The following is a 20,615-nucleotide window of genomic DNA, read 5'->3' as shown; positions in this document are numbered from 1 at the left end:
TCCCCTCCCCCTGGCTGGCCCTGCCTGAGTGGGCAGGCCAGACCCCACCGGTGCACAAGTTCGTGCACTGGGCCTCTAGTTTATAAAATCACAGAGGTGGGAGAGGAAATGGGCTTAGGAGACAAGTGAGAGACCAAGGCAGGGCCCTTGGAGCTGAGAAGTGAGTGAGGTGAAGGAGATGTGCCTGGGGGTGGGGGTGGGGGTGGGGGTGGGAGTGTGAGGGAGCTGGCCCTCGGTCCTGAGGGCGTTCCGGGTGGAGGGCTTAGGGGGGTCCCAGGGGAGGGTCTCAGGAGAACAGTCGGCAGCTGCCAGGTGTGTCCTGCCAGGGCGGGGTCTCCATGGACGGGCTGGCCGATGCCCGGGCAGGGGTCACTGGCCCATGCAGCTGGTCCTGAGGCCGCCATGGGGTCCCTGTCTGGTTTTGCTGCTTTTCTGGGCCTGGAGCTGGGACAACTGAGGCCTGGATGCTGTCTCAGGGAGGAAAGGCAGGGGGTGCAAACCACATGACAGGGATGTGCTGGGGAGGAGAGGTCACCCTGGGGGCGAGCCCCCCAAAGTCCTTTGCTAGACGCCTGGGCTTTCCGTCCTGCTGACCCCGGCCCCTGTCTACCTGCCCACCACAGTCACTGCGAACTTGCCGGTGGGGGAAGCCGAGGCGCAGACGAGGAGGGGGGCAGGGACCGCAGTGTCGGCGGGAATGGGAGGGCCCTGGGCTGGGCCTGGGGGCTGCGGTGGGCAGAGGGCAGCGCCTCACTGACGGGGGTGCTGTCGGGGGCGGGGCGCTGTGAGGAGGTGTGTGACTGTCACACAATCAGCCCTGGAAGCAAACACGCCTCTCCGAGGGGCGGTGTGTGCAGGAGGCGGGCTTCCTGAGCCTGCCCGACCCAGTGGGACCAGGAGCTTGGATCCAGGGAGCAGGACTGGGGGTTGGGGACCCGCCCCCCTTCGGTCAGGAGAAGGGCAGTCTCCCCCGGACCAGGCTCCCCAATACTCCACCCACGGGGCCCTCCCACTGGAGCCACACCCCCCACCACCACCCGAGGCTGAGCCTGCTCCTCCCTCTGCCCCAGGTGAGGCCTGACCCCGCTGCCCAGCCAGAACCCTGTTGGGTCTGTCCCCCCACATTCATACCTTGACTCCTAACCCAAGGTGAGGGGCCGGCCCCACCCCTGCACCCGTCCTGGGAGCAGCCCGGCCTTGCTGCTGATCAGTGGGGTGGGGGAGGGGCTCGTGTGCACCTGGGAGCATCTCTAACCCCACAACCGTCCTGGGCAGGAGGCTGCAGCTGACCCGACCACGTGACAGGCGGGGGAGGCGTCGGGCCTCAGGGTGCACCCCTCGAATGAGAGGAACAGGAACGCTCAGAATCCGCAGCAGGAAGGGGGACACGGCCCGATCCCCCGATCTTCAGGAGACCCAGCGCTTCTGATCGTTAGCGGAACCCTCCGTGTAGCCTCTGCTCTCCACGTGAGTCACACAAGCAGTGTCCGCGGGCAGGCGCCATGGGGATGGCGGGTGCCTCCCAGCCCAGCTCTGCCCAGCGGCGGCTCCGGCACCTGGACTTGTGTCTCCTGTCACCTGCAGCCCCCGCCAGGCGGAACCTGGGCCGGGGTAGGGGCCCAGATACTGGGGTACCACCTGGGAGCCTGCAAGTCCTGGCAACGCAGACCAGGAGGGAGGGGGTCCTCACGACAGAAGTGGGGTCAGGACGGAGCCCCACGAGTGGAGGGCGCCACCCCTCACCTGCTCTGGGCCCTGCCCTCCTGCGCCCCAACACCTTCACTGAGACAGGGAGTCCTGGCGAAGGTCAGATAAACACGGAGCCGTGAACACGAAGGTCCCCATCACGCGTGTCTGACAGAGCACTCAGGGCGAGAGCGGCGCTGAGGAAGGACCCACACCGCGGGCTCGGCAAACACCGGCTGCTTTATTTACCGTTAGACGTGAGGCTGCCGGACCCTGTGCTTCCGCAGGCACGGGAGCGCAGGCCACGGCGCAGGCCACGGTTAGCTGTGGGCATGATTCGTGGGTAGTTAAGATTTAACTCACTTCTTAAGGGGCGATAAATAGGGGTGACATGATCAATAAAATCAGAGCGCCGTAATCAAACGCTCCCTCTGAGGTCCCGCACGGAACGGCCCGGTCCCACGTGATCTCACCAGTAAACGTGCTTCCATACAATCCCTTTGGTGGAACCGCACACTCGTGACAAGAACAGATGCCGGGGCCTCTCTGGGGAGCCGCAGGGCCTGGCAGCCCAGCACCCCGGGCCGAGGCCGGTCTGCCCACAGCTTGCAGGGAGCCGTCACCACCTCTTCGTGAAATCCAGAGAAAACCACCAAGGAACCGGGGTCTCACTCGGGCACCTGCTGGCAACGCAGTCAATGGGAATGTCTCTGAAATCTAGGCAGTTCTGGTTATTAAATACCCTCCTTATTTCATCAACTGAGCGATTCCACGTGAACACATAATGCTGGTTTCGTGTGGCTTCCTTGATAAAAAGTCTGCGAGACTCCTGCACGTGCCGCTGCAGCGTGGCCCCCAGAGGGCACTGTTGCTCCCGGAACTTGTAACAAGGCTTCCACCTCAGGGCGGTTCCTCCCAGGGAACAGGCAGGGCTGGAACAGCAGGTGCAGGCTGCGCAGACCCAGTGCGTGCATTTCCCGTACGACTGTCAGCCAGGCAGCCTCACAGACGGGCTGGGCTCGACCACAGCAACCGGTGAGCAGGAAGCACCGTGGCTCCCACCTTCCTGCCGGTGGAGACCGGTGGAGACCGGCCCTCGGTTGTAGAAAACGCCACGTCTGTGCGGCCCAGCAAGGCGAGGGCAAGAAAGCCGCCGGCCTGCACTGGAACCCAGCCCCGCCTCCCCGGAACCTTCCATGGCCAGCGCCCCCCAGGCTGGGCCCCCAGGAAGGAACCAGGACAGACAGCGGGACAGGAGGCGGAGTTCGGCCACCACCAAGCAGTCTCAGGAGCGGCGCCGGGGCGTCGGGAGGCGGGGCTCCCAGCGGCTACAGCCCCTTCTTCAGGGGCACCTGGCCGTTGGCCCTGGGCGGGGCGGGGCCCCGGGGCGGCGGCGGGGGCGATGCGAAGTTCCAGTCCACGGGGCTGAGGAGCTGCTGGGTCTTCTTGTGGGTCCAGTAGGGGTTGAGCACCAGCGTCAGGAGGCTCAGGCCCAGGAGGAAGAGCGCCAGGTGCGGCGGGTGCAGGGTGTCCCGCAGGCCCGCCCAGTGCTGCGCGCACACCCACCACATGTGGTAGGTGAGCACCATGCGGCAGTGGAACATGTGGACCATCAGCCACTGGTTCGCCTTCCAGAGCAGGGAGTCGGCCCAGCCAGCCTGCGGGGACACAACACGTCAGCACGGCAGCCTCCTCCCACCGGCGCCGGCACGGCCGCCCCTGTGCCCAGCACAGAGCGACAGCGGCGCTGGCCGGGCCTGGCCGGGCGCCGGGCCTGCTGACCAGCCCTCCTCTGCGGGCAGCCCAGGAGTCGCTCAGGGCAAGGCCAGTCCCCGGTCCACGGGCTTTTGTGTGTTTTATCCCGGGACCCTGGGGCGCGGCCCCCGTGACCCTGCCTGAGGTCATTCTAACTCACAGGACACCTCGCTCCCAGGGTGCAGCTAAACCACAGAGCCAGCCCGCCAGGGTCCCGTCTCGGCTGGTCTCAGCGAGGACTTCAGGCCTGACCCCAGACTGTGGGCAACGGCAGCAGAAGTCAAAGGGGGGCTTGTGCCTCGTGGCTACAGAGAAAGCAGATGGGTCCCCACAACTCTGCGGGAGCCCCCGAGGACACTCAGCCAGGGCGCTCCTGGCGCGGCTGCTCAGCCCACCGCGGTCTGACCGGGAAGCGCGGCCCCCACATGTGCGCCAGCGTTCCCGTCAGCACGAGGACATGGGCTTCGCCAAGTCACACTCAGTGAGCTTCCAAGGAGGGGCATTCGAGACCCCCATCTACCTTCTGACAGAGGCTGGCTCTGTACATAAAACTAAGAACGTCAGATATAAAAGTCACAGGCAGGCTGCGTGCGGCTGAGCCCCGCACAGAGACAGACGCCCGGACAGGAGGCCGGAGGTGGCGGCACCCGTCTGTCGGCCATGGACCTGGTGAGAGCCATCTCCGGTGACGTAAGAGCCACCCAGCCAACAGGCTAAAAGCAAGGAGTCCGGGTAAAGAGCGGGCTCCGGGCAGAACAGTTTTCCACAGACAGACAGCGACAGCGCTCTGAGCGCGCTGACGCCGCTGGCCGTCAGGAAAGTCCTCAGACAGCGAGACCGGCCGCCCGCCCGCCAGAGGCACCAGGGAGAGGACGGGCAGCGCTGGGGGGCGTGGGAAAGAGCATCGTGCCGCCGCAGCGGGAACGTGTGGGGTTTCATCTTCTAAAAGCAGAACTAGGGTCCGACCCGGCACCCCATCTGTGGCCTCCAGGGGAAGCGGGCTCCACGGCTCCTGCTCAGGCCTCACCCGCCGCCACCTGGGCTGCGCCGACGCGTGTGCACAGGGAGGCTGTGCACAGGGAGGGAGGCGTGTGCACAGGGAGGCTGTGCACAGGGAGGGAGGGGTGTGCACAGGGAGGCGTGTGCACAGGGAGGATGTGCACAGGGAGGATGTGCACAGGGAGGGAGGCGTGTGTACAGGGAGGCGTGTGCACAGGGAGGCGGTGTACAGGGAGGCTGCACAGGGAGGATGTGCACAGGGAGGATGTGCACAGGGAGGCATGTGCACAGGGAGGCGTGTGCACAGGGAGGGAGGGGTATGCACAGGGAGGCGTGTGCACAGGGAGGCATGTGCACAGGGAGGCTGTGTACAGGGAGGCGTGTGAACAGGGAGGCGGTGTACAGGGAGGCTGCACAGGGAGGATGTGCACAGGGAGGCATGTGCACAGGGAGGCATGTGCACAGGGAGGGAGGGGTGTGCACAGGGAGGCGTGTGTACAGGGAGGGAGGCGTGTGCACAGGGAGGCATGTGCACAGGGAGGCGTGTGCACAGGGAGGGAGGCGTGTGCACAGGGAGGGAGGCGTGTACACAGGGAGGATGTGCACAGGGAGGCGGCACTCCCAGGCCCCGCAGGTGGGACTGTCACATGATGGTCAGCCCGTGTCCGTCACACAGCGTCGGACATCTCCGTGTCCAGGTACCTGTGCACCAGCAGGATGCAGTGAAGCCCGCCCTGCACCTGAGGGTCCGACTCGGTCAAGGGCTGCACCTCAGCTGCAGGTTCCCCAGCCCCGTTTAAACCATTTCTTTAACGTGGATAACGTCAGCCCTGGCTGGTGTGGCTCAGTGGACAGAACGTCGGCCTGCAGACTGAAAAGTCCCGGGTTCGATCCTGCTCAGGGCACATGCCCGGTTGTGGGCCCGATCCCCAGTAGGAGGCGTGCAGGAGGCAGCCGACCCATGATTCTCTCTCATCATTGATGTTTCTCTCTCTCTCCCTTCCTCTCTGAAATCAATAAACATATCCTACCTAATAATAGACAAATATGCAAATTGACCATACCTTCGCTATGCCCGCGATTGGCCAGGAGGCGCGGGGGGCGGGACTCGGGGTGGCTGGGGTGGCCGATTGGACCAGCGGGACGCTGAGCTCGCGTCGCCAGCGGCGGCTCGAGCTCAGCGTCTGCGCCATGGCTGTGCTGCGGCACAGAAGGGGCCTCTGGGGCAGCGAGCTCACGTCCCACCGCGGACCATCAAAAGCGGGGGAGCTGGGTGCCTGTCCACTCAGGCACCAGGCCTTTCAGAAGCCTCCGCCGCGCCGGAGGCTTCTGAAAGGCCTGGTGCACCAGTGGACAGGCACCCAGCTCCCCCGTGATCGAAAGCGAAAGTGTGTAGGGGACCCTACACGTGCATGAGTCAATCATGCACTGGGCCTCTAGTTTAAAAATAAAATAAAATAATAAAATTAAATTCAACCAGAAAGAGCTTGCTGCTGATGCCGTCTGCAGTCGCTCAGTCTGCTGACGACCCCACGGCCCCCGCGAGCCAGACACGGCGCTCGGCTTCGGGGCGGGGAGGGCTCACCTTTAGCAGCATCCAGGACACGCAGGTGAAGGGCGTGCTGGCCTCCAGCAGCAGCGTGGCCATGGCCAGGTAGTGGCCGGCCCGCAGGTTCGCCACGAGCCCCAGGAAGCCCAGGAAGGCGAAGAGGTGGTGCAGCACCAGGAAGGGGTCGAAGGTGCGGAAGCGGGCGTTGGACAGGTGCAGGGCCGCGTTCTCGAAGCAGAAGAAGCCGGTGGCCGTGGCCACGTGGAACCAGGACCAGCTCTGCTGGGCGTGCGCCTTGTCGGCCGTCAGCACCGGGTCCACCAGCAGCGTCCACAGGCCCGCGGCCGTGCTCTGCACGCCGAACACGGCCCGCGTGGCGGCCAGGTTCCAGAAGACCTTCTCCTTGGCCACCAGGGAGCGGTACGTGGCGTTCAGGGAGGAGGACAGCTGGTGGCACACGACGAAGACGCCCAGGTAGAAGGCAAAGCCGGCGGCCACCAGCGTGGCGCGGATCCGCCAGGAGGCGTAGTCCAGGTCAAAGATGCTCTCCGATGCGCCTTGGTCGCCCGTGAGACTCATCGTCCCGAGTCCTAGGTCACGGCGCGCCGCGCTCAGCACAGGGCCGCGGGGCCCCACGCGGAGTCTCGTCCGAGACAAAGGGCCGCGGTCGCTGGGGCCTTCATGCGTCCGCCCTCAGCCTGAGGAAGAAAAGACAACTGCCTGACATGGGCTGAGCTGAAGCGGGACAGCACGGCGCCAGGTCCACAGTACCGCCCGCTCTGCCTGTCTGCGGCACCGGCACAGCAAGGAGACGCTCCCTGGTCACGTATGAGAAAGAAAGGCACGTGAAGGACGGGAGGCCCAGCGGGAACAGGAGGTGCAACCGCTGACAGGCCCCCCCCCCCCCCCCTCGGAGGTCATCCCAGGTCAGATGCCAGTAATTACACTGGACGCAGCCCTTCGCCTCCAGACCCCAGGCGAGGCCTCCGCAGGCGCCCGTCTGCGGCCCCCATTCCCAGCACAGGCCGCGGGCGGACAGCGCCGGCTCGCCTGGGGTCAGCCCCAGCCGCCCAGGTCCTGGCGCCGCCGCCTCAGCGGGCAGCTCTGCGGTGAGCACACGGAGGCGCTGTGCGTCCAGGGACCCACCAGGTCTGGCGCACAGTAGGTGTGGGTGCCCCCGTGTCCCCAGGGACGGAGGAAAAGCAGGCCCTCCTTCTAACCGGGAGACACCCCTAAACCAAGCACATCAAAGTGGCTTCACCGAAGGCCGAGGGGAGAGTTCAGGACCCACTTCCTCCTGCGGCCGCGGCCGTGCGGCGGGGAGTGCTGTGCGCAGGCCTCCCTCTCACCAGCTGCTCCCTCCACAGCACAAACAGGAGGCCGCCCTGCACGGCCCGCGGTGCTGCTGCTCACACCATCGCTTCTCAGTGGACGTGGGTTTGACAGATCACGTGAGCCGGGCTCCACGTTTTACTCCGAGGCACCGAGGTCCCTGCCGCCTGAGGCCGCCTGGCCTGTGTCACGACAGGTGAGTCCCCCCGGGACAGAAGGTCAGAGCCTGACCGCGTGACCTCGGAGCCCCCAGGACCCCGGCCTCCTGCACCTCCCCCGCTACCGCCCAGTGAACCTCTAGTTTCTGAAAACACCGGCTCTCCTGGCCCCCCGCCTGGACCTAGCGGGCCCCCCTCCCCGCTCCCCTCAGGCCCAGCTCCCACCTCCCTCCCCCCAGGCCCTCCCAGGCCAGGGCTGCCTCGGGCGGGGAAGGGCCTTCCTACAAGCTCCCACTCGCCACCCTCCCCCGCGGAGGCTCCGCGTGCTCGCGCTGCCCTGTGCTGACCCCGCGGGCCGGCCAGCGCTGGAGGCCCCGGCACGGCTGGAGGGCGGACAGGCTCCAGCTCTGCGTGTGTCCGCGGCTACCGACGCGCGACCGTCTGTGACACTGAAGGGGCCTGCTCAGGGGGACCCGGCCCGCAGGACCCCCCAGGAGGCAGGCGGTCCTGGCGAAGCAGCCGGGGAGCAGTTGGGTAGAGTGGACACATGTCCGAGGACGTGACCTCCGTGTAATAAAACGTGTTTGACGTAAAAAAAAGTTGTTCTGTACACGGACCAGGTCCAACACCGGGTTAAGAGGCGGCAAGAGCACTTGGCTCTGGGTGTGGGCGGGGGGGGGGGGTTCCCCGCTGGTTCTGATGTTTGCACACTCCTCCTCCCCCCCCCCTCCCCGTCCCCCAGTGCAGCCGGGAGCACGCCTGGGCAGCCTGGGACCCCACCAGACATCCAGGGCCTGAGACCAGGGCCCACGCGGACAGCCCCAGGCCCCCGTTGTTCAATCCCGCCACCCGGTCCCCTGCCCGCCTGCCCCTCCCGGGGAAAGCCCGAAAGGGCCTGGCCTCGACCTTCCCCTCTCCTGCCACCTCCCCCCCGCCCCCCGCCCCCCGAGTCTCCACATGTGGTGCTTGTCTGGGACCCGCGTGTAATGACCGGCTCTCCGTGGCTGCCCTGGCGGACCTCAGAGCACAGCTGCTTGTGCAACACGCCACCGCCCCCCCTCCCTCTCCCCGCCCCAGGCAGGGCTCTGAGTGCTGGGTGGGGAGGAGCCCCCTCCCAGAGGACCCCTCGTAGCCGAGGGGCTGCCTGCTCGCACCCAGAGCTCCACCACAGCTTCTTCTCGGGCTTTCTGTGGTCAGAGGGGCTGGTTCCCGTTTTGCGCGATCGCGTGAACATGCCCTTGGCCGAGCCCTGGCTCCCAGGAGCCTCTGCATTCTGCACGGGAGAGGCCGGCCCTGGAGGCTGACCGCGACCCCGTCCCCTCGGAAGTGCCCAGAGCAGGGCTGTTGGCGGGGGGGGGGGGGAAGGGGGGGCGCCAGGGCACTGGGACCAAGGAACCAAGAGCAGCCGGCTGGTGGGCTCGGATCTTGGTTCTGCTCTCCAGGAGCTAAGAAAACCACCTCCTCCCACCCTGGACCCCAGGCCCGCCCACGGAAACGAGGAACAGGTAAATGCAGGCCGGCGGGGTCCGTTACTGATATGCAGCACCTGCTGTGCGCCAGGCGTGTCCAACTGGCACCTTCTCAACACGGATCTCAACACGGATCTCAACACGGATCTCAACACGGGGCACCAGGTTCCCAACTCTGACGCGCAGGCTGGTTCCGGCCCGAGTCACAGCTCCGCAGGGGCCGGGCCAGGGATGAGGCCGACTGCCTGGTGCCGCTGAGGCCGGGCGCGGCTGCGGGCTTTCCGGTGCCCCGTGCCTGTGGAACGTGCCCGAGCCTGCCCCCCCCCCCCCCCCCCACAGGCTCTGCCTTCGTTCCTGCAGTGCCCCAGGCTCGGGCAATTTGGGGTGCCCGGGTGCCCACAGGCAGGTGTAAGACCACGGAGCTGGCACGATCTCCAGCGTCGCCTGGGGTGAAACCCTACGACTGCGAGGGGGACAGTTCAGTGTCTCCCTTCCTCCGGGCGAGACAACCGAACGACAGCGTGCGGCAGTGATGGCGAACCTCGGACACGCGTGTCAGTGCCATTTCTGATGACACATGCCGAGGATGAAACATTTATGTTATTTAAACTATAAATATCGCGAAATAATGTTTTTTCCTCAAAGGGACACACTACCCGAGTTATGCTCAGTGTTTTGGCGAAGTCTGACACACCGAGCTCAAAGGTTGCCCATCCCTGGCGTACGGTCTCCTGCTGGGGCGGCTCTCGCTGTGAGCTCGGCACCAAGCCTGGCCGTGCTGGAGCTCTGGACAGACCTCCACGAGTCCCTCTCCCGCCTCCCTCCTGCCCCTCCTCCGACCCCCAGCCCCATCCACTCCCCAGGGCAGTGGGGCCCTGAGACCAGAGCAGAGGGCCAGGGGAGGTGCCCAAGTGGACGGCCGGGCGAGAGGCTGCAAGACAAGGGACCACTGACCAGCCGCCCCGAACCCCCGGGACGCGGGAGGGGCCAGCACACGGGCCCTCGTGTTTCTGAACCACAAGCTCAACTGTCTGACGGTGCGATGCCTGCGACAGGATGGGGGGGCCGGGTGCAGTGCGAGGCCCACACCGAGGGCAGGGAGGGCAGGCGGCGGTGCCAGCACCCCAGCGGGGAGCGGAGCTGGCTCCAAGGACTGGGCACCCAGGAAAACACCGTCCTTCCAGGTTACACCCCGAGAAACCCAGACTGGCGTCTAGCCTGTAGGGTGCCCCTTTGAAGATGGTGCTCATTACCTACACACAGCTCCCCCCACACACAGCTCCCCCCACACACAGCTCCCCCCACACACAGCTCCCCCCCCCACAGCTCCCCCCACACACAGCTCCCCCCTACACAGCTCATTACCTACACACAGCTCCCCCCACACACAGCTCCCCACACACAGCTCCCCCACACACAGCTCCCCCCCACACAGCTCCCCCCCACACACAGCTCCCCCCACACACAGCTCATTACCTACACACAGCTCCCCACACACACAGCTCCCCCTACACACATAGCTCCCCCCCACACACATAGCTCATTACCTACACACAGCTCCCCCCCCACACAGCTCCCTCCCCACACACATAGCTCCCCCCGACACACACACACAGCTCCCCCCCACACAGCTCCCCACACACACAGCTCCCTCCCCACACACAGCTCCCTCCCCACACACATAGCTCCCCCCACACACACAGCTCCCTCCACACACACAGCTCCCTCCCCACACACAGCTCATTACCTACACACAGCTCCCCCCACACACAGCTCCCCCCACACACAGCTCCCCCTCCCAACACACAACCAGTACAACTTGCTACAGACACAACTCGTTACACAACTCGCTACAGACACACTCGCTACAAACCCCGTTGCCCTTCCAGCCCTAACCGCTCCTCGCTAACCCTGGCTCAGGACCTCCCCGGTCTCTGCACAGCTGCGCGCACTGGTTTCTGGGCAGTGGGTGCTGTGCTGTGTCTCAGGGCTGTGAGCACCCGCGGGGTGCCCAGCCCAGGGAAGCACGGAGCCACGGGACGAGGCCAGGCTGTGGGGATCTGCAGGGACCCAGCCGGCCTCCGAGCCTGCGGAGCCGCCGCTGCCCCGCTGGACCCGCCCGGCCATCCTGGAGCCGCAGAGCTCCCGAGCGTCCTCTCAGGCTGCTCCCCCGACCACAGCCCTCTCACCTTAGGTGGCGCAGGGGACAGGGCCCCGCATGCCCACCTCACCCCAGGACCCGGATGTAGGGGTTCTCCATGTCCCCCAAAGCCTAAGGGTAACGTGCGGCTGGGAGTCACTATTCCCCTCCCAGGGGACACTGGGGACTCACCCCTCTTTGGATCCCAGGACTTCAAAGCCCAGCCCCTCCATAGCAGCAGCTTTGGGACTGACCGACCAACTGACCGACCGACCGTAGAGGAACCGCAGCCCAGAGGGAAGTGAAGACGCGAAAGCCCGGGACTCTGCAGCTTCACCTCTGTGGGAAAGTGTCTGCAGCCATCGCCTCCTTTCTGCTGCAGGACCTGCGGCCGGGCTGCCGGGCTGCACTGGCGGGCATTTTAATCAATAAGATGGGACAGGCCCCGTGGGTCCGGGACAGCACGCGCCAGGGGACCCTTCAGCTCGGACACACCTGTGGGTGCACAGGGCGCCCGATCGCTATGGAGACCGACCGGCATTGTGTATGGTGAGCACAAGGGACCCCAAACTCGGAAATGGAGTAAAAAACAGGACAAGGTCCGTGTTACGTCCTGCTGGACTATTGAGTAACAAGCCCCGAGGGTCACTGGACTGGCCAGGCCCTCCAGACCTCGGCCTGCGAGTCAGAGGTTGACCTGCAGGACACGACCAGGGGCGAGGCGTTCCTGCCCCGGAGACAACCCGGTGGCTCCCCCTGAGGCGAGGCTGCTCCCCCAGGTGCCCTCCCCCAGCACGTCACTGCCCGGCCTCCCAGCGCCCGGGGAAGGCGGGCTCGGTCCTCCCGCCAGGAGCTCCCTGTGGCCACAGGAATTGTTTGCAACATCCCGAGCCTTAAACGTTAACAGATGCAACAGCACTTCCTCCCTGGCCGAGACCCCTGCTCCAGGAACGAAACTCCGACAACCAGACCAGGCGTGACCCCGGTGCCCCCCAGCTCCAAGCTGCCCCCGGGCTGGGTGCCTGCCGGGCCACTGCGGGCTAAAGGTCAGCTCTGACTTGTTTCCTGAAAGGGCCCCGGGAGGGGGGCTGCCTTGATCCGGGGGCCAGCTCCCGGGAGCCCCCTGGGAAGTGACCCTCGCGGGCCCGCGGCGCCCCTGGCCCGGCCGGACCCCGCGCCCCGCCACCCCGACCCCAGGCCCGCATTGTACCCCCAACTGTCCGGACGCGGTGCTCAGCGAGGACCCCCGCCAGCACCGGGGCCTTTCCGGGCCGCCGCCCCCCGGCACCCCGACCCCGGAACCACCGGACTCGCCGCCCGAGATCCCGGGGCCCGGACCCCAGCAGAACCCGGACCCAGACCCAGTGCCACTGGACCTCCCGCCCACGGCCCTGATGCCCGCGGCCCGGACCCCGCGCCCACCCCGCCGGCCTCGCCTGCCCCGCGCCCTCACCTGCGCGCGCCTCCCCGCGCGGACCCCGCGCGCACAGCTGCGCTCCCGGCGCCTGTCACCCGCGCGCGCCGCCGCCCCGCCCGCACCGACGGCCGCCATCGCGACCCCGCGGCGGACGCGGACGCGCATGCGCACGGCCGGTAGGCGGGGCCTGAGCGGCGGCCGGGCGGAACCACAGGCCGGGCGGCGGGGGGGCCCTGCGGGGCGGAGCGGGGCGGCTCGCGGCGGTGCCGGCCTGCCCTGTGCGCTGACCCGGGGCGCACAGCCACGCCGCGGGCTGGCCAGCGCGAGCACCGGGCTCTGCGCGGAGGCTCCTCCGGGCGGCCCCCGCCAACACCCAGTCACACCCCCCAGAGCCCCCCTGAGCTCCCGGGGAGCCCCCAGTGACCCCCTGAGCTCCCGGGGCGCCCCCAGTGACCCCCCTGAGCTCCCGGGGAGCCCCCAGTGACCCCCTGAGCTCCCGGGGAGCCCCCAGTGACCCCCCTGAGCTCCCGGGGAGCCCCCAGTGACCCCCTGAGCTCCCGGGCGCCCCACACGGGCACACCCACTGAAGCCACCCCCGCTGCCCCCGCTGCCCCCGCTGCCCGCCCCGGACCCAGTCCCCCAGGGCCAGCCCGCCGCAGGTCCTGGAAGGGCCTGACCACTGCAGTTTCACTTCCCCCCGGACCCGTGACCTCGCAAAGGCCCGGTCCTCCCTCCGGTTCTGCTCCGCGGGGAGGAAACCCGCCCAGCCCAGCACGGCGGCTCCCCGAAGAGTCCCAGGACCCACAACCCACGGGTCCCTGCTGTGTCCCTCCCAGGCAGGGCCCTGGGGAACGCGGTTAACCCGTGTATGCCTGCCTGTGGTCTCTGGGCCTGTGCATCACCTCATCCCGCACACAGGTGTCTGCAGCAGCGCCCCCCTGTCAGCCCTGCCCCCCCCCCCCCCCCCCACCTCTCAGAGTGCAGGTCCCGCGCAGAGCACTGCCCTGGGGGGACAGCAGCCGCCCTCCTGTTGGAATTCAGCGCCTATCACTTAATTTAAAGAGTAATTAATTGTGAGATACGGTGGTGAGCCAGGTTCTCCCACCCCCCCATGAGCTGAGCTCTGTGCACGGAGCAGAGTTTTACTGGCCTGCACCCCCTTCCAGCGCCAAGGCAGCCCCCCAGCCCCCTGGCAGCCCCCCGGCCCCCTGGCAGCCCCCCAGCCCCCTGGCAGCCCTCCAGCCCCCTGGCAGCCCCCCAGCCCCCTGGCAGCGGGCCACAGCGGGGGACGGCCTGGCGGCCTGGTGGCCTGGAGCCGGGCTGATGGCAGCGTGCATGGCAGGCCTTGGGGAGCCGGGAGCCTCACCTTCTTGCAGAGAAAACGTGGCTCTGGAGTCAGACCTGGCTCAGCCCTGAGGCGGGAGCTGCGCTGGGACCGTGGCCCCGCACTGGATCCGTGCTGACCCGGGGCCTCCCGGGGGCTGGGGCACGGACGGCCCGCTGGCCGGAGGGACCAGGGACTCTCGGTGTCCTGAGCAGAGCCCTGGCGGGAATGTCACCCCCAAGCCTCTCGTCTTTAAGGCCGTCACCACCCAGTGAAGGTGGGCCAGACCCCGAGGCCAGGGCCGCGCTCCCTCCCTGGGGCTGGTGATAGCCTGGCTCTCAGGCCCCTGAGGGGACAGATAAGAGGCTCACACGACGACCCCGCCCTTCCGGAGTGGCATCGGGGAACAGTGTCCCTGCAGCCCCCGGGGAGGCCCATTCTCACGGGAGCCGCTGCTCTCTGGCCACTGGGTCCGGCTGGCACCCCGACCCTAGGGGTGTGGAGACATAAGCTGGGAAAATCCTCGGGCAAGTGGAATGGGGAACTGGGATGGACGGGGCCCCAGGGGGCCTGTCCTCCCCTGCATGTCACCGGTCATGTGGTTTGACCTTCTCCTGACCTTTCCTCCCTGGGGGTAACTGTTAGGCCTGTAGGGCAATTCAACCCTCCAGGGCCACGTGCAAGCTCCCCCCACAGGAGGACAAGGACCGGAAAAGCTCGCTGGACACCAGGCCTCAGACCACACGAGGAACTGAACCGCCCTGAAGGCACCTGAGCGCACCCCCGTTCCCGTTCCCCCCGCAGCCCAGCTCGGCCCCAGGCCCACCCTGGTGAGCTTCCGCCCGGGACTGCACAGGAGGATGGAGCCCCAGCTCCCGGGGCTGCCCCATCGCTCCCCCTCTTCCCCCCTCTCCCCCGCACCCCGTCCCCATGGCTGGTGCTGGACAGCCCTTCCTTTGCATATCCCACCCCCCACCCCTTCCCTTAAATAAGTTTCGTTTTTCTTAAGCCACCATCTGAGAGGGCTGCTGAGCCTGCCTGCCCACCCCGCGCTGACCTTCCACTAACAACACCCCAATAACAACACCGAGCCTGCCCTGCATTTCTGCTCCAGGCCCAGAAGAGCCACAAGACGGGGGAGGGGGTGCGGGGGGGGTGACCCCTGCCCCAGCTGCAATGACTGGCGCTGGCCAATCCGTGGAGACAGGGCCCTCCTGGGCCTCCTCCCCGAAGAGCGCCCCCTAATGGCCCTGAGAAGGCTAACCCCTGTTTTGTAAAACCACTGTTTGAAATTCTCTATTTTTTTTAGACAGCCTCTTATTCTAAAAAAAAATAAACAAACAAACAAATAACTTTGCTTCCCAGCCGGCTTTAGCCTGAACCACGAGGAAGATAAACGGAGCCGTCTGACCTTGTAGGCCAGAGACCAGACACGCCCATACTCTCAGGCCACGCCAGGTGCGTTGTTTAGTTGGATGGGACTGTGTGGTTTTCAGGGCCAGCAGCGGGATGACCAGTAAGCGCACACGGGCTGGCTCTTCAATAAAGAGGGGAGTTCTGCTTGTAGCTCGGCTTGGAATTTGAATTCATTTTCTCTGAGCCCACCGGTGAGTGAAGTGTGACTCCACGCTCCCCGAGCATGGCTTGATTTATTCCGGTTTCCTGTAACAGCCCCAGCCTTCCCGCTTTCTCCCTCCTGGGGGCGCCCCATGCCTCCCCGCTTCTGGCATCTCCTGAACACTGAGGGACCCCAGGAGCCAGCCACCGGGGGAGCAACAGGCAGGGCAGTGGCAGCTCCTCCAGGCTCTCCCCCTGAGCCCATCCCCCAGCCCCCCTTTCTCTGACGCTCCAGTGAGCGGACAGCAGCCGCCTGGCTCTGCTGCTGCTTCTGTCCTAGGCCTTCCTGTCGCGCTGACCCAGCTGTCACACACGTACCCTCACGTCACCTGGACTCGAACCGCGGGGATCGCTCCTGCACAAAGTCAGGAGCCCACACGGGACCGGCCGCCGCGGCAGACCCGCTCTGGCGCGCGCGCACACACACACACACACACACACACACGCACGCAGGATGCCACGGTGCCCGCTCCGTGCGGGCCGCGGGCAGGTTCCCGCTGCCTCTCCCCTCTGTGCGGGGTGCGGGAGGTCGGCCCAGACAGGAGCTGAGCGGAGAGCCAGGAGCCGGCTCAGTCGGACACGGGGTGGCTCCCTCGCCCGGAGTAACCGCGCAGGCTGTCTTTGCACGCTGCCGTGCTTACAGCACAGCAATGGAAACCGTCACTGCCTAAACACACAGCTGTCACCGGTGACGAAGGCCCAGGTGCAGCGAGAGGCCTGGCTCCTGCCCACACCTCACCTTCCCTCCCGTGAGCACCAGGTGTGTGACCGGCCGGCCTCCTCCATCCTCCATCCTCCATCCTCCATCCTCCATCATGCCTCAGTGCTTGAGCGTCAACCTCTGAACCAGGAGGCCACAGTTCGATTCCCGGTCAGGGCACAGGCCCTGGTTGCAGGCTCGATCCCCAGTGGGGGGTGTGCAGGAGGCAGCCGATCCACGACTCTCTCAGCATTGATGTTTCTCTCTCTCTCTCCCTCTCCCTTCCTCTCTGAAATCAATAAAAATATTTTTTTAAAGAAAAAAGAAAAAGACACATTTTTAAAAGACACAGAGGGGTGGTGAGATTTCTGCTCTTCTGCTGGTTCTTTCTAAGAACAAGGCAGAGGACGGGTCGCAGAGGCGGAGGGAGGGAGGAAGAGGGAGGAGGGAGGGAGGGGAGAGCCTCAGTGGGCAGCACCCTTCCCTGGAGAGTGCTCCTCACACTGGGCTTCCAGAAAACGGGGGCAGGGCACCCCGTCCACTCAGCGGACAGGGCAGCAGGAACGGGGATTCTCGGGACCAAGGCAGGTCCTGTGGTCCGGCTCCCGCCAGCCCGGCCGAAGAGCCTCCCAGCCGCCCCTCGGCCGCCAGGCCCACCTGGCCCAGTGCTGACGGATCAGTCCCCTGGGCTGGACTCTGGTCCGATCCCGAACCCCTCACCAGTGCCATTCCCCTTGATGGCCGCCCAGGAATGCTGCCCGGTTGGCCTGCAGCTTCCTGGTGCCTGGTAATTAGCCTCCCACCCCGCCACCAGCCAGCTGCCTGGCTGTGGGTCCCGACTGCTCACCACGGTGTGTGTGTGGGGTGTGTGTGTGGGAGCTGAGGGGGGTGAGGGGGGTGAGGGTGTGTGTGTGGGTGTGGGGGGGTGAGGGGGGTAGGGGGTGAGGGTGTGTGTGGGGGGGTGAGGGGGGTAGGGGGTGAGGGTGTGTGTGTGGGGGTGAGGGAGGTAGGGGGTGAGGGGGGTGAAGGGGGTGAGGGTGTGTGTGGGGGGGTGAGGGGGGTAGGTGGTGAGGGTGTGTGTGTGGGGGTGAGGGAGGTAGGGGGTGAGGGGGGTGAAGGGGGTGAGGGTGTGTGTGTGTGGGGGGGCGTGCCTTGAATCCAGTCCGGCTGTAGCTCGTTGACATGTGTCGGGAATAACCTTTGCTTCAGCCGCTGGCGAGGAGGGTGCTCAGGAAGAAACACGCTGAGGAGAATGCATCTCCTTGAGCCGCTCCTGCTCCGGGGGCTCGGGGTCCAGGCTGACTGACAGCCCCTTTGGGGCGCGGGGAGGGCTCCGGGCTGGGGTCGGCACTGGCCTGTGGGTCTTACAGTTCCTGCTCGGTGACCTCACAAGGCTAATGAACTCTGAGCACACACCTGAAATGGAGAATTGGTCTCTAACGCCTCTTCCCGCATCAACGCTCTGGTCAGAGGTCAGCTGCACCCTGAGGGCAGGGCCCCCGTGACCCTGGGAACTCAGGGCTGCAATGATCTGGGAGCAAAGGGTCCCTCCAGGGCGTCCCGACCAGCCCCCCCTGGTGCCCAGTCCGGCCCCCACAGCCCTGGGGTGGGGGTGGGGCCGGAGACGCCGCCGCTCTGACGCCAGGCTGTGCCCACAACAAAGGAGGTCAGCCCACTGGTGGCGGCGTGGCTCCGTGGGTGAGCGTCGGCCTGTGAACAGGAGGGCACAGTCCCCTTCCCGGTCAGGGCGTCCTGCCCCAGAGGGGGCGTGCAGGAGGCAGCCGACCTGTGATTCTCTCTCATCACGATGTTTTCATCTCTCTCCCTCTCCCTTCCTCTCTGACATCAATTAAAAAGTAACTCTATAAAAGAAAGGCCAGCCCGGGGGGCGGAGAACCCTCTGGAGGAAAAGGACTCCCCGCCCCCCACCCCCCCCAGTACAGCCTGAATCTCTGGGAGAGGCTGAGCCGCGAGAGGGCTTCCCGCCCCAACAGGCCCGTCCGGCTCCGGCTCCGGCTCCGGCCTGGGCCAGCTTTCGGGTGACCTGCGGGGCAACTTTGAGAACCGCCTGACTGGCTTGCTCAGAAGCAGCGCCTTGGTCTGTGCCTCAGCCCAGCGCCCATTTCGGGAGACAGCCCTCCGCCCAGCACAGGCAGGTGGGACCCCCACACCACACCCACGCGTGGCAGTGCCGGGGCGCAGGGGCAGGCCCGGGGACACCCCGGGGCAGACTTGGGACAATGCCCAGGAAGCTCACCTGAGTCCCCCTCCGGCTCCCGGGCAGCCAGCGCCGAGCAGACGAGGATGTGAAACTCCAGATCAGGCCCCACAGCGGCAGCCAGGACCCGGCCGCCCTTCAGTGTCACCCCTTCCAACAGCCCGAGGGCAGCTCAGCTCCGAGGTGGGCTGGATCGGGCGCCAGCGCCCCCTCCTCCCGCTGACCTGACGGCTCCGGAAGGGCCGGCGCTCACTGACTGTAGCCATCGCCCGTGGGCGTCCGGGGCGGCGCGAGGCTGACTCACTCAGCACGAGGAGGGTGTCGCCACGTCCCGGAGACGCCCACGGTCTGCTGTGAGGCGGGACAGGCCCCCAGCGAGCACCCGGCACGCCTGAGACTGTGAGCCGTCCAGGCAGAGAGACCACGCGAGACAGGACTGTGGGGACCCGGGGAGCAGGCAGGTCACGTGGGGTCACGGGCACGCTGCTCTCCAGGGGAAGGGCCCATTTCCAGAACAAATGTGCCAACGGTCGCTTTATCTCTATGCACAGGCCATGGGCTGTGCCTTCATGTCACCAGTAACACCGGCCACAGGCCAATTCCCTCTGATCCTGCCTGTAGGCACCGGACCCTCCTCCCCCTCCCCCACCCTCCCCTCCCCCTCCTGCTCCTCTTCCTTCTCTTCCTCCTCCCCCTCCTCTTCCTTCTCTTCCTCATCCTTCTTCTTCTGCAAATATATATATATATATATATATATATATATATATATATATATATATTAATATATTTTATTGATTTTTTACAGAGAGGAAGAGAGAGGGATAGAGAGCTAGAAACATCGATGAGAGAGAAACATCGATCAGCTGCCTCCTGCACACCCCCCACTGGGGATGTGCCCGAAACCAAGGTACATGCCCTTGACCGGACTCGAACCCGGGACCTTTGAGTCCGCAGGCCAACGCTCTATCCACTGAGCCAAACCAGTCTCGGCTGCAAATATATTTTTATTGATTTCAGAGAGGAAGGAAAGGGAGAGAGACAGAAACTTCAATGATGAGAATCGTGCATCGGCTGCCTCCCGCACGCCCCCTCCTGGGGATCGAGCCACAACCAGGACGGTGCCTTGGCCGGGAATCGAACCCTGACCTCCTGGCTTGTAGGTCAGAGCTCCACCCGAGCGACGCCCGGGGCTGGGAGCAGAACTCCTGAGAGGACACAGTGTACTGAAGACAATGAGCCGCCTGCGGTGTCCGAACCCCGAACCCCGGCCTCGGAGACAGCGGGTCTCAGCTGAGACTGTGTCTTGGAGACCTGACGCCGGGCGGGACGGTCCGCTCACCTGGTGTTGCCTAGACACCGAGGCGCTGCCGCTGTGCCAGCTGGGCCCCGAGCGCAGCCCGTGTTCTCGGGCCTCGTTTTCTGAAACAGAATGAAGTCCGCAGGCCCGCCGCCCAGGGACTTACTGCGAGACTGGACGGCCACCGAGGGGACGGCCGCCTGCCCGCGGCCCCGCCCGGTGCCGGGAGGCTGGGCCTGGCCCTCCTCAGCCCTCCGAGGCCCTCCGAGGCCTGGTGGTTTCGGGGCCTGGTGGGCGCAGCCTGGCCCCGAGTCCCTTCCCGGAGCCGACCGGCCTCCCAGGTCCGGGGCAGGGGCTCCTCTCCAGCGGGAGGCGGGGGCCTCTGCTCTCCCTGGGCCTGAGGCAGCCGCCTGCGACTCTGGGCGGGAGCCTGGGTGGGTGGGGGAGGTGGGGGCGGGCGGAGAATGGGCTGGCGGGGGCCTCAGGAGCGCACTGCACACTGTGTGTGTGTGGGGGGTCCCCCAGGTTCAGGCAGAAAGCACTTTGCGGCGCGTCACAGAAATCAGGTCTCCCCGTGACGGCGGCCCGGTCCGCCTTTCCTCCAGATTTGCCCCGGTGCCTCCTGTTCCTGAGATTTCTCCTCAGGCGGGGACGCTCCTGTGGGGAGGAAGTGGGACTGAGAAGAGAAAGGACATGGGTAGGACTTTGAGGAGAGCAGTGGTGTTTTTTGTGTGTGTAAGTATGTTTTTATTGATGTCAGAGAGGAGGGGAGAGGGAGAGAAACATCAGTGATGAGAGAGAATAATAGACCAGCTGCCTCCTGCACGCCCCCCACTGGGGATGGAGCCGCAACCCGGGCCTGTGCCCTGACTGGGAATCAAACCGAGACCTCCTGGTTCACAGGTCGATGCTCAGCCCCTGAGCCACACGGGCCAGGGCGAGAGCGGTGTTTTC

At 66.0% G+C, this 20,615-nt stretch overlaps 2 protein-coding genes across 4 annotated transcripts; one reads left to right on the top strand and one right to left on the bottom strand.

Moving 5' to 3' along the window:
- Positions 1-1,908: 1,908 nt before the first annotated feature.
- On the bottom strand, positions 1,909-18,641 carry CLN8 (CLN8 transmembrane ER and ERGIC protein). 3 transcript variants are annotated; one of them, XM_054720190.1, is made up of 3 exons: positions 18,404-18,641; positions 6,026-6,687; positions 1,909-3,344 (listed from the first exon to the last, which is right to left on the bottom strand). In XM_054720190.1, exons 2-3 carry the CDS (start codon positions 6,566-6,568, stop codon positions 3,015-3,017), a joined length of 873 nt encoding a protein of 290 aa, XP_054576165.1. In that variant the 5' UTR covers positions 6,569-6,687; positions 18,404-18,641; the 3' UTR covers positions 1,909-3,014. The 3 variants fall into 3 exon arrangements, with proteins under 3 accessions (XP_054576165.1, XP_054576167.1, XP_054576166.1); XM_054720192.1 differs by lacking the exon at positions 18,404-18,641 and adding an exon at positions 13,872-13,894; XM_054720191.1 differs by lacking the exon at positions 18,404-18,641 and adding an exon at positions 12,542-12,668.
- LOC129149988 (uncharacterized) lies at positions 11,612-13,050 on the top strand. The gene is made up of 4 exons (XM_054719946.1): positions 11,612-11,637; positions 12,085-12,134; positions 12,286-12,681; positions 12,956-13,050. The coding sequence occupies exons 1-4, from the start codon at positions 11,612-11,614 to the stop codon at positions 13,048-13,050; spliced, it is 567 nt and encodes a 188-aa protein (XP_054575921.1).
- Positions 18,642-20,615: the final 1,974 nt, after the last annotated feature.

The sequence above is a fragment of the Eptesicus fuscus genome, chromosome 8, assembly GCF_027574615.1.
Source record: "Eptesicus fuscus isolate TK198812 chromosome 8, DD_ASM_mEF_20220401, whole genome shotgun sequence".
Classification (NCBI taxonomy): Eukaryota; Metazoa; Chordata; class Mammalia; order Chiroptera; family Vespertilionidae; genus Eptesicus; species Eptesicus fuscus.
The sequence above is the reverse complement of the archived record's forward strand: the minus strand, read 5'-3'. Positions and strand labels throughout refer to the sequence as shown.

What these genes read in the sequence shown, in the direction of transcription:
- LOC129149988 (XM_054719946.1), top strand. Translation starts at nt 11,612, where the DNA reads ATGGAGACCGACCGGCATTGTGTATG. An exon ending in CGGGCCACTGCGGGCTAAAG is followed by an intron (nt 12,135 to 12,285) that starts GTCAGCTCTGAC and finishes CCCCGACCCCAG; the next exon opens with GCCCGCATTGTACCCCCAAC. An exon ending in GACGCGCATGCGCACGGCCG is followed by an intron (nt 12,682 to 12,955) that starts GTAGGCGGGGCC and finishes GGGCGCCCCCAG; the next exon opens with TGACCCCCCTGAGCTCCCGG.
- CLN8 (XM_054720190.1), bottom strand. Translation starts at nt 6,568, where the DNA reads ATGAGTCTCACGGGCGACCAAGGCGCATCGGAGAGCATCTTTGACCTG. An exon ending in TGTCCTGGATGCTGCTAAAG is followed by an intron (nt 3,345 to 6,025) that starts GTGAGCCCTCCC and finishes GTGTCCCCGCAG; the next exon opens with GCTGGCTGGGCCGACTCCCT.